The 13,140-nt window shown below is 41.7% G+C and overlaps 1 protein-coding gene across 1 annotated transcript in view; it reads right to left on the bottom strand.

Moving 5' to 3' along the window:
- The window catches only part of LOC149462225 (PH and SEC7 domain-containing protein 1-like), a 455,877-nt gene that overhangs the window by 384,893 nt on the left and 57,844 nt on the right, over positions 1-13,140 (bottom strand). Inside the window, exon 5 of the mRNA XM_089677241.1 lies at positions 3,738-3,932. Within this exon, the coding sequence (XP_089533367.1) occupies positions 3,738-3,932 (195 nt within the window). The remainder of the gene's footprint in view (positions 1-3,737; positions 3,933-13,140) is intronic.

The raw sequence follows: 13,140 nt of genomic DNA, 5'->3' as shown, positions 1-13,140 counted from the left end.
TGGCTAGCTTCTTGCTGCCCATGTTTAAAGCATCAGTTTTAAACACCACCAGTGCTTGTGATAGCGGACGCTACCTGGTGTGCTCTTGCTTGATCCAGCTTGTGTTTGCTCTGTGGATATCTGTGTATGACCCAGCTTGCTCAGACCCTGCTGTCTCCACTGTGATTCTGTACCGTTTAGGACTCTGTTCAACTCTTTTATGACCCAGCTTGTCTAGACTATACTTCTGCCTGTCCATCCTGTGATATCAGACTCTGTTACTTTTTGTTCTGCTCTGACCTGCTCCATCCTTGCACCAGTCCTTGTTTCCTTGCTGACATCTGCAGTCATGCTCCACAAGCACCAGCCTACCTGCTCTGCCTACTGTCCAGCTCATGGTATGTGCTATCTTTGAAATGTCTACTTTGTAACACTTTTGAACTGTTTTGCTGACATCTATGCTCCTGAACCTGACAAGCTGCTGAGAGATTGACTTGAATTACTTTGGGGCTTCTGTTATGAACTTGTAAGGATTAGTTGTGATAGAGATCAACGAGGGCATGTTTTCAAAATCATTTAATGGTTGTTAGGAATTTGTAAATAATGAATGTCCATAGCCTTGCCACTGGTTCATTCTAAGTTAGGCTACTTCTGCCTGTAGGCATGTGTGGTTTGTTTTCTCCACTGCAGGTGGTGCTCAAATCGAGTACCACCTAAGCCTGGAGAGGATGTCCAGGAGAAACAACTTTTCTCTATTGTTTCCTGGGTCAATAGAGCAGCGTTCCTGTTGGCTACACTGCACCCATGTGACCCTTGGCTGCCATCTTCGGTTAGTATGGTCCATTTAAGTCATTGCCCCGGGGTTCTGGCCTGCTTATGGCATGGGGCTAGTGTAGGGAGAGACCCCGCTTGTTAGGGAAAGTAACTAGCGATAGGGAAAGGTTCCTGACCATGAGGGAAAGATTGGGGACTCACTATCCTGGAAGGGAGCTTCGCTCTTGGGACAAGACAGGCCAGGCTATGCTACACCCTCTAAAACAGATGATGTCAGACCTCTCCTCCTCTAAATCTGACTTAATTGAACTGTGAGTTATTTCCCTAGCGGTGCTCCCCCACATGGATGATTGCAATGTTGGCATTCTGTTTAATAGACATTCCAGGTTTTACTGTAACCGAACTCTGTGTATTTACTGCCTGCACCACTCTGCACCTCCCCACACACCAATAGCTCTGCAGCTACTTAGAACATAACTCATAACCTGACCTACACGTAATAATTCACCAAACTAAAAAAATGTGAACTTAATAAAGCAGTTTTGCTCTTGAAAAGTATTAGTTAGCACTGGTAGCTAGAAAGACTATTACGGGAACAAATTAACAGTATTAGTGTTGTCTCTGATGACAGAAAGAACTTTAAAGTAGTATTAAACTCAAAAGCAAACATTTGTTATATTGCAGCCTACCAGTTTTAGAGGTATGGTGGCTGCATTAGTTTTCTTTTTTCCAAAACAAGAGGGGTGTAGCGAGCACTTAAAGATTAGAGAGCTGCTAGCACTAAAAGGTGACCAACCCAATACTGAATAAATAACACACTGTCAGGGGTGGACTGACCAATTGGAAACTCGGGCACTGCCCAAGGGCCCAGGGTCAGTAGGGGGCCCCATGAGATGCCCCTGGTACCTTTTTCATAGGCTTTTTTGAGTTTGGGCAAGGACACGGGGGCCCCATGATCCGCTATTGCCCGGGAGCCCCATGAGTTGTCAGTCCGCCCCTGCACACTGTGCAGCACTATAAACCACTAAAAAAAAAATAATTTCTATAAAATGATGTTCTAAAATTAATGTAGATGGTCTAGTGAGATAAACATACTCATAAACAACATTATAAAGCCATCAGGCATTAGGTGCTTACAATCTTGCAAATACAATTGAACAACAAGTGAAAAGTGCTAAGGGCCAAATAAATAGGTAAACAGTTCATGTGAAAGAAAAAAATCAAATATATTTTATAGATGTATGAACCAGTGACATAAATCCTCTTCTGTGAAAACCTTCATCTCTATGCACTCACCAGAACTCTGGTAAAAACAAGCCCACAGTATTACTCCAATCTGTGACAGCCTCCTTCACTCATTCCTTGCCGGATCTTATCGGAGGTAACCAGGACACACCCTAATAAAAATGACTCATTGACTTTTTCCTCCTGCTATAGCCAATATTGGTAATACATGCCAATTCCTTGGGCTCTGGGTTCAGCATCCACCGCCTCTTCTATCTGAGCAGTGTGTGAGGGAGAAGCGAACTCCATCGCAGGCCCTGCCTGCCCCTCCCTCACTCTGCTCCAGGGGCAGACTGACAACTCATGGGACCCCCGGGCAATAGGGGATCATGGGGCCCGTGTCCTTGCCCAAACTCAAAAAAGCCTATGAAAAAGGTACCAGGGGCATCTCATGGGGCCCCCTACTGACCCCGGGCCCTCGGGCAGTGCCCGAGTTTCCAAATGGTCAGTCCGCCCCTGCACTGTTCAGAAAGTAGAGGCGGTGGATGCTACGCCTGGAGCCTGCGCCATTGGCGTGTATTACCAATATTGGCTGTTGCAGGAGGAAAAAGTCACTGAGCTATTTTTATAAAGTTGTGTCCTGGTTACCTCTGATCAGATCTGTCAAGAGGAATGAGTGAAAGAGGCTGTCACAGATTGGAGTCATATTGTGGGCTTGTTTTTACCACAGTTCTGGTGAGTGCATAGAGATGAAGGTTTTTACGGAAGAGGTGTCACAACCCGACTTATGTCACTGGTTCATATGTCTATAAAAGATATTGGACTTTTTTCTTTCACACAAACTGTTTACTTATTTATTTGGCATTTAGAACTTTTTACTTGATTTGGTGTTCATTTATATATGCATGTTATATACGCAAGACTGTAATCACCTAATACCTGATGGTTTTATAATGTTGTTTATGAGTATGTTTATCTCACTAGATTATCTACATTAATTTTATAGAAATTATTTTTATTTTAGGGGTTTATAGCGCTGCACAGTTTTTCTTTTTTTAGACTTTATATCCATCTGGTGATCTGGCCAGTAAGTCTGGTGTTTTTCAACAGAACAAGCTCACCTGCTTATGTGTCAATTAATAGTGTTGAGACAAACCATTTACCACTGACAGGTGTGCTTACAGTGATCAGCTTTTATTTACATTGTAGTGATGAAACACCTTTATCCCCCCAAAAAAACTGTTGCTGTAACTGCTTGTGTAACTGCAGTGTGAGCTGGAGTTTGGCTTCAATTTGTTAGTGTATCTAAATCTGCTAGTACATCTAACATTCCCTTCCCCCCAGATTAACAAACCTGCTGTCTGTTGTGCCCCTGTGTGTGGATCCACACTAATACAGGAGGTTCGTTACTGGCCAGCCTAAAAAAAAGTTAACTAATACAGCCACTGCATCTGCTGTAAGGATTGGTAAGGTGCAATATATTACATTTTTGGTTTTGGGTTTAATACGGCTCTAACAATGTTCCACAAATACTGTTCTTACATGAAATCTTGTTACAATTCACAGATGTTTGATATGAATTTTGGTGTATTGGAAAGCATATGTTTGCATGCAACCTGTAAATGCAGACATGAAGTACTGAAGAACTGTTGAAGGTACAACATTGGGGCTGATCAGAGATGAAGTCGAGGTGTCACCACATGACAGATACTGGGTAACAGATCTTTGTTATATATAGTCCTTACAATACCCACACGTACTTCTTCCCTAGGTGCCTTGCTACATCAGCTTTCTTGAACCCATCAAGATTGTAAAGTCTCTTGGCCAAGCGTTTAGCTGCTTCCTGATCAGCCTTATGCCCGTTGGACAAGGTGTCCGTACTTCCTAATGCCAGTCGTTCAGTGCTGTCCATTTCTGAATCAAAATCTGAAGCCATATTGCCAAGAGGCGGTTCACTACATGAGGAACAAAAATTATAAATGTAGAAAAAGACATTCGTATATGCTTAAAATAAATAGTAGAGCATGGTTAAGAATCAAACATATAAAAGGAAAAAAGCAACATTTGATCAATTAATATTCCAGACATTTACCATTTAAACATTTAATTTAAAGTGTCATTAAACCCAAATCATCAAAAACTGTCAATGCATGCTATATTAGACTGTGTTCACACTCACTCATCCAATACAGCATTTGTTTTCCGTAGATGGCAAAAATCCTGGTTAATCCTGCTGTTCACTGTCCCTCTCCCTTGTCTGTGTCCCCACTGCAGCCTGAGATTGTGTATGCCAGCTATTGACATCCACTCAGCATGCTCCTGTCTCAGTTCTCTTCCAAGCTGTTCTTTTTTCTCTTTATCTGTCAAGGCCATGTGATTATACAGTCAAACATGTGGGCATATACAGAGTGGTAAATAACACTCTCCTCCCTCCCTCCACTTTCTAAAAGTCCCGTTGTTTATGTTTTTGTTTTTTTTTAATTAAAAAATAAGTAAAATTACCTTGTTATATCTCCTTGGAAATCAACTGTAAAGTGTATGTTAGAATATTTTTTAGTTCCTAAACAGAAAACTACACAAAAAGTTGAAAATTCTTCAAATGAAAAATTCAGGTGTGCTAATCCAGGACTTAAAATTTAGAGTCTAGACCTACTAGCCAGGCAAAAACCTTACTCTCCGCCAGTTGCCGCACCCAACCTTGCCCAGGTCTGCCTCCAACCCCACCCCAGCCCATCCCCCCACCATGCCCCCTTAAAGCTTATGAAATTACATTTTTCTTTGGAATAAAGAACTGCAATTATAACATAGCTTTATTATGTCAATTTAAACATAACAGCAATAGGGTGCAATCAAAATATCAAGTTTTACAGCTTTAAACCTGTAGTGAACATTTTGTATTTTTTTTGTTTATCTTCTGCATCTTTAAAAAGAGACTGTTTAATATGACGATATGATTTTTGTTAGTGAGCACATATTTTCAGTTATTATTGCAGTTTTTCCTTAAACTGATTTTTGTATAATACTTTTATATTTTTATTATTCATTTATTAAAGTCCAGTCGTATTTTAGCAGAAAATTATACAAAGAAAATCAATGTGTTTTGGAACAGTAAATAACAAGTGTCTTACAGTTTATTTGTAGCCCTATGCTCAGAAGTACACTGCAGTATACTAAGGCCACTGAACTCGGTGTGAGCGCAGTGCAGTGGTTTCTCTACAGTGATCCCCCAAGGCGGTGGAGAGCAGACCTCTCCTCGAGTCCCCCGCGGCAGTGGAGAGGGTGTCTCCTCTCAGCGGAGGAGAGCGGACCTCTCCTGCACCTGTCTCCTCAGCGGTGCTGCCTGTGTTATGGCGGTGCCGAAGAAGCTGGAAACCGGAAGTTGGAAGCAGGAACTCGGCTTCACAATGAGGCTTGGATCGCAGGTGCAGCCGCTCCATCCATCATCTGTGCTCGCCACTTGCCTCACAAGAATTTCTCCTCGCATTTGGCGAGCGGCTTTTTCAAGCCCTGTGCTAATCTATATACAAGTCGCTTATAACATGAAAAAATTTAATTTTGACTGACTTGTAAGTAGCTTTTCTTAGAGTAAAGTAAGCAGCACATACTGTATATTTATAGACCATGGGTTATATGCTGCTACCTTTAGGTGATTGGAAACTGACAGAAAACTTGCTAGGCTCTCCCCTAGAGAGTACACATATAACCCTGCCCACTCCTTAAGCTTTTAAACAATAAGAAGTGATTAAGACACAAAGAGGAGTTCAGTACAGGTCACTTTCCATGTGTCCTGTACTGAACTCCAAATGTACTCAAAATGTCTATTATCTTAATTGTAGAGTACAAGACACAGGACTTCCTAAGCCAGCAGAAGGAAGAGTCAGCATGTACCAACTGACAGCTACACAGATCAAAGGTGCCGACCTGATGCATAGATCGGGATGCAGTCCCAGATGCACTTCTAACCTTCGCCCCCTCCAGTGGTGGTCTGGACACATTTCAGGTCTCCCCCTTTTCCTCAGCCTCAGATAAGAACTTGAAGCACTCTGCAGCTAAAGTTTGTATTAGCTGAGGCTTAAACATCCACCTAGCAGACCTTAGAGAATGTGTGGATAGAGCACCAAGTGATTGCCTTGCAAACCTTGGAACCAAAGTCCAAGAGACCCCTACAGTCCTGGTGGAATGGGTTCTGATAGGGAAAGAGGAACTCTGTCCCTATGGGTGTAAAGCCCTGGAAATGAATTGCCTGATCCACCTGGCACAGGGGGAGCAAGAAGCAGGATACCCCCTACGGGGGCCCGCAAGCAGGATAGAAAAGGAGTTATCCTTGAGAAAAGAGTCTGTGGCTACCAGGTAGACCCTGAAAGCCCTGACTGCACCCACATAGTATAAGACAATTTCCCTGTCATGATATGAGGCAGGGCAAACGGAAGGAAGAAAATATCCTCATTGAGGTCAAATAAGAGATCAACTTAGGTTTTGGTCTTTGTTTTTTTGAAAAAACAAAACAAGAAAAGACTCTACATAAAAGAAGTACCAACTCAGAAACATGCCTAACAAATATAATGGCTACCAGGCGGCAACCTTATAAGTGAGGTCTTCCAACAGACTATCTCTAAATGGTTCAAAAGACGGTCTCTGAAGAGCAGAAAGCACCAGGCTGAGATCCCAAGGTGACATGGGAGTTCAAATTGGGGGATATACGTATATAAGCAATTCCTGAAGAAAAACCTTAATAAGGGACTGAGATTTCTGGAAGATAATGGATAAAGCAGAAACTTGACCCTTAATGGTTCTCAAGGTCAGGCGCTGTATACTACGTTCTTCTGGCAGAATTTGGTGCAATCAAAATCCCAGGAACTCTTTCCTCTTCCATCTTTCGCAGGAAACAAGGGAGGAACCTTATTGTTGGGAAGGCATAAACCTGTTTGACATAAGTCCAATAAATCATCAGAGCATCCAATGGGAAGGCTAGAGGATCCCTGGTCTTGTCTACAACCTGTTTAGCTTAATGTTGTACCTGGAGCCCAGGCTGCCCACATCTGATTTTTCCCACGTTTGACAGAGATTTTGAAACTATCTGGGTAAAGAGACCACCCCACAGTTTTAAACGTTGATGGCTCAGGAGGGTTGCCTGCCAATTGTCCACCCCAGGTTTGTAGAAGGCGAAAAGTGTTGGAATATGAGTTTCTGCCCAGGAGAGTATCAGATGTGTTTCTTTTAGGGCAGCTTTTTCTGCAAGGTCACCCAGTTAGGATACAGTTAAGTCAATGCTACAGCAGTGGCCTACATAAACCATCAGAAAGGAGGTCAAATGTTGTAGTGATAATCTGAAGGATCTTAGTTCCAGAATGTTGAAGTTTTGATTCATGTGGGGACTATGTTCCTTGGACAGTTAGGGAGCTGTATACACTTTCTCATCCTGTAAGGCCGGCATCTGTTGTCACCACCTTTCAGGCATGTGGCGGAAAGACTTCACCAATTCCAGGGCAGGATTGGAGAGCTCTCTCCCTCCTCACAGGGCAGATTGATAGCAGTGGGAGCCATTGGTTCCTGCTGCTGTTAATCAAATCCTGTGTCAAGGGAGTAGTGGGCAGGGCCAAGGCTCGCTGTCTGTGTCTATAGACACAGACACCCCGATTTGGGATTGATCCCGCTTGTGCACCACCATAGGAAGTGGCTTTGTGTGGTGACACACACAGAAGAGAAGGAGCCAGGAGTACCGGCAGAGGACCCCAGAAGAGGAGGATCAGCTTTCTCTGTGCAAAACCAATCCACAGAGCAGGTAAGTATAGCATACTGTATATATAAAAAAATAACAAAGGTTTACAATCACTTTTACAGACCTTGCTTTAAATAGTAGATGCCCCTTTATTGTGAGAAGAGTTTTTGAGTAGGCTTTGAGGGCTTGGGAATCCAGGGCTTGTGACTAAAGGAAGTGTTAAGCCATGGTTTTGAGGTTGATGTCCAAGGGAGAGCAAAAAGAGCTCTTTTACAGAGCAGGAGTAGCAACCGTAGGAGTAGGAGACTTGCCTAGGCTGTGGGGCAGGAGTATGTTTCCTCCAAAAAACCTCCTTGATGAATTTATCAAGGGATTCCCCAAAAAGGCCTTCACTGTCAAAAGATGTGTGTAGAAGCCATTTTTAAAAAGAAGGTTCAGCAGACCAATCTTTTAACCAGAAACTCCTGCGCAGAGACATAAAGGACATTGTATACAGCATTAGCACAAAACAAAAAGGGCTGAGGGCATCAACTGCAATTATTCTAAGAGAGCAGGGTCCTCAAAGACAGGTTCTTGTTCTCTGTTCATTTGTCCTGACCAGTTTTCGATAGTCTGGAAAATAGACATGCAATAGCTGGTTGTAGGACTGGGACTGCAAAGACTGTAAATAAGGCCTTTAAGAGGTCTTCAAAATGCCTCATTAAAAGAGGGAACATCTTCAATAGAAACGATAAGGTGTTTACTGGGAACTGAAATTGAAGGGTTCACTACTGGAATAGCCAGTTTCTTCTTACAATCCTTTTCCATAGCATAAATGTCAGCAAAAATCATAGGAGGAGTGCATATTGCCTCAGAGTTGAGCTAGTCCTCAAAGTGCACAACCAATCTAAGCATGTATTGAAAATGTCTTTTTTTACGTAGTCTCTTGATATCCATACGAGCCTTTTTAGGCTGTGGAGAGTCAAGTGCTATTAGACAAACACTAGTTTATACCATGCCAATTTGTGTATCTATAGTACAAAGTATTTTGAGTGAAACCATAGATGGTGGTGTATCTCATGAAATGCAGGGGAGAGGAAATCCCCAATCAGGGAGGTTCCATCTCTAATGCCTGCTGAAGATGGTCAAGGAAATAAGGGAAGTGTAGTGCTTATGGCCTCTGGAAACCAATGGTTCTAGAAGCGCTGAGAGTTTCTGAAGAAATCGGACATAGTGCCAGGGAAATTTGTTTTAGTCAGACTGGCCGCATGGTGCATGCCTGAGAGGGAGCTAGAAGCAGATGAGGAAAGCAATACCATAATAGGATGTTGTTTCAGGACAAGGGAACAGCTATTACCTGGAGCTTCCGTAGGCTGACTGCAGAACATACACTATTTGTCCATTTTGTTACAGCTCCCTTGTGCCTATAATCTGTCTTTGCTAAGGGAGAGGATCTCCAGTGGGGTACTCATGGAAGGTAGGTCTAAATGGATGGGTTTTACGTTTTTGGAAAAAAGGGACCACTATAACCCAGTCACTGACCTTCCATGCATTTGTGGTGCAAATGGAGGATAGGAATGCATCATTCAAGAGGCATGACACAGTTACCTCATTCTTGTGAGACTAAATCTAGATAGGAGGAGAAAACCATCAAATTTAAAATTATACTAAAGATGAATTTGAAGCATTAGAGATAAAATGCCCAGGGGTGCCACAATAAAATTAATAACTCCTCATTCCTCTACCCATTAAAGCAGTAGTAAACCTTGATTAAAAAAAACTGGTCCCCCTGCAGGCTCATGTCATAATGTGCTAGTATGCACATTAGGAATCGGTGTAAACATACAGGAAAGACCTGACTTACCTTATCCACAGTGCTAGACCTCTTAGAGATTCAGGCTTTACTAGTCACAGTGGGCATACCCCTTAAGGGGTCTTCAGGGTCTGGAAACCACAGAAATGGACCATGGGTCTGGACCTGTATAGCACTCTATGGTTATCTACCCATATTTCGCTACATGCCAAGGTGAGAACTTAATGCAGGATCCAGTGTGTGAAGCAAACATTACAAGCTAGCTCCACATATCGGGGTTCAGGTACGATTCCCAAGGTACACACTAAGAGGAACCAATCTGCAAACTGCTTGAAAGCCCAGGGCAATAAGCAGTCAGATCTTGATAGAAGCTTCAGAATAAATAATTGAATGGTCTAAAAAAAATACTTCTCCAGGGAACAGATCCATCACCTAAAGACATCAGCAAAAAATTGGAGACTCACATAGTGGTTGGGGTAATACAGGTATGCTCTAGGGGCGGACCCAGCAAGCTTTTCGCCAATGCCCAATCAATAAATTAATACCACATTAAGAAATAAAATAAGAAAACAACTTTTTTCTGAAATAATTACCATTAATCCATAGCTGTCCATAACAGTGCTTCGTTTCCACCACAAAATTACCTTAGCCTTCAGGCTGAATAAACCCAAGCTCTCTCATTGAGGAAGCATAATCACACAGCCTGAACTTGAGGTAATACGGCACTGAACAGTACTCACTTGTCATTATGTGAGTGCCATTACATGCAGCAGTAAGGAATGTTTGCTGCTGACAAAAAGGAGGAAGGAAGGACCCCTGATATCCTAATGTTAGAAAACACAGCGATTCCAGTGTCATTCCATTTTATTACACATAAATTAATTTCTGAACTTATTTGTTTTGGTTTCTTTGTATGTATGGATTGCAATGGTTGTTACCAAAATGTGGTGAAAATTTCATGTCAATAACACCTTTATAAATATATTTAGTGAGAAAGATACTGATGTGTTCAATACTTTTCTTTACCAAAGATATATATATATATACATACATATATACACCCTGTTCCAAATTATTATGCAAATTATATTTTTCTTATTTACCTAAATAATTGATGTAAATAACAGTCAGCATAATTCTCATGTTATCAACGATTAAGAGTACAATTCAAATTTTATTGAATAAACCTCCTATTGATAACAGTATTTTTTTTAACCATAAAAAAACTTAAAATGCACTGTTCCAAATTATTACGCACAGTAAGTTTCAAAACACTTTATAGGTTGTAAAGAACTGAAAATTGTCATTTGTTGTGTTTGCAGCATATTTACTTAAATCAAAAGCTATTTCAATCAAACCTTTAACAACATTTTAACTTTTTAAACATTTTAACAGGTCACGTTACATTTTAACATAGGATCCCTTATTTGATAGCAGCTTCACAAGTCTTGCATTCATTGAACTTGTGAGTTTTTGGACAGTTTCTGCTTGAATTTGTTTGCAAGATGTCAGAATAGCCTCCCAGAGCTGCTGTTTGGATGTAAACTGCCTCCCACCCTCATAGATCTTTTGCTTGAGAATGCTCCAAAGGTTCTCAATAGGATTGAGGTCAGGGGAGGATGGAGGCCACACCATGACTTTCTCTCTTTTTATCCCCATAGCAGCCATTGATGCAGAGGTATTCTTTGCAGCATGAAATGGTGCATTGTCATGCATGAAGATGATTTTATTACGGAAAGCATAGTTCTTCCTTCTGTACCAGGGAAGAAAGTGGTCAGTCATAAACTCCACATACTTTGCAGAGGTCATCTTTACACCTTCGGGGACCCTAAAGGGGCCGCCCAGCTCTGTTCCCATGATTCCGGCCCAAAACATGACTCCACCACCGCCTTGCTGATGTTGCAGCCTTGTTGGAACAGGGTGGCCGTCCACCAACCATCCACTACTCCATCCATCTGGACCATCCAGGATTGCACGGCACTCATCAGTGAACAGGACTGTTTGAAAATTAGTCTTCATGTATTTTTCTGCCCAATGCAGCCGTTTCTGCTTGTGAGCATTGGTTAGTGGTGGCAGAATACAAGACTCTGGAGGACTCTACACCTTGATGTCCCTGGGACTCCAGGGCACCAGCAGCTTCAACTATCTGTTTGCTGCTATGTAATGGTATTTTAGCAGCTGCTCTCTTGATCCGATGCATGAATCTGGCAGAAATCTTCCTCAATGTGCCTTTATCTGCACAAACCCGTCTGTGCTCTGAATCAGACACAAATCTCTGAATAGTGCGATGATCACGCTTAAGTTTTCGTGAAATATCTAATGTGTTCATACCTCATCCAAGGCATTGAACTGTTTCACTCTTTTTGGCAGCAGAGAGATCCTTTTTCTTCCCCATATTGCTATAAAATGGTGCTCTGCTTAATAATGTGGAACACCCTCCTTTAGTAGTTTTTCCTTAAATTGGGCTCACCTGCCAATCTAATTATCACAGGTGTCCGAGATTGTTTTCAGTGATCAAAAGAGCCCTGAGACATAATGCCATCCATGAGTTAAACTCAAAAACAAAATATTTAATCTTTGTGACACTTAAATATGATTTTCATAATAATGTGGAACAGGGTGTACATGCACACACACAGTATAGGCAGGGTTTTTTTTAAATACTAGACTTATGCTTTCAGTAAGGATAATTTTGGCCTTTAGGTTCATGGGAGAACAAATTTTCCAGTAAATATCATCTGTTGTCTATTGTTGAATATAATATTCTTTACATCTTATTTTGTTTTTCTAAAAAACACACAATATATGATTATCTTCCCTTTAAAGGGGGGTGTTGATGAAATGTTCGACACTTTCTAGTTAATTGCAAACTGCAGTTGAAAATTGTTTGCTAGACTTCCAGGTTTCCATAACAACATCATCATCCGCTTTAACCATGACTGTTATCTTGCATGCAGTAGAGAAAAAGTCCTTGGAACTTTCTAGCCATTAATAAAGTCACTGAAAACAGCTGGAAAATGACAGTTTTTGTGAATGTTTCTAACTTGCACTGAGGAAACACATGCATATAATGAAGAGAAGTGAAAATGATTGTATCCTACTGACGTAATAATGAATTCCTATCTTGGTTGCCTCTTCCTTCGATATAAAGTGATACTGTTAGGTCCTGCAATGTATATACACCCAGCAACACAACAAAACTGCAACCACTTTGGGAGCCTGCTAAGCACCTGCATTTATACTTTAAAGTAGATTTAAACCCCAGACAAGAAAAACGAACAAATCACATCCCACTATAGTGTGTACTAGCATAAAACGAGTGTGGCTGCTCTCTGAACTCTCCTCTCTCTGAATGAGTCACATCTCACAGCTTTTCCGACATGACAGCCTCCCTGGAGATGGACACCCCCTTCAGCAACAGCAGGTGAATCATAGCCTTATCTCTGTATATGAGCAGGCTATATGAGCCTGCAAACCTGTGTAGAGGGGCTGTGTCCCTTCCCTTTGCTTAGCTATCAGGAAACTCTGTGCTGTAGTTCTGTAGTGTGTGTGATTGCAGATCTCCACCCCCTACCTGCTAAAGCAGAGATAAATCCTTTGATTTGTGTTGTTTTAGAATGATTTGCTGAAAAAATGGCTACAAATAAACAGG

Source organism: Staurois parvus, unplaced genomic scaffold (assembly GCF_062004578.1).
Source record: "Staurois parvus isolate SC_StPar_1 unplaced genomic scaffold, SC_StPar_1.0 ptg000182l, whole genome shotgun sequence".
Lineage (NCBI taxonomy): Eukaryota > Metazoa > Chordata > Amphibia > Anura > Ranidae > Staurois > Staurois parvus.
Note: the sequence above shows the minus strand (reverse complement) of the source record. Positions and strands in the feature narration are given on the sequence as shown.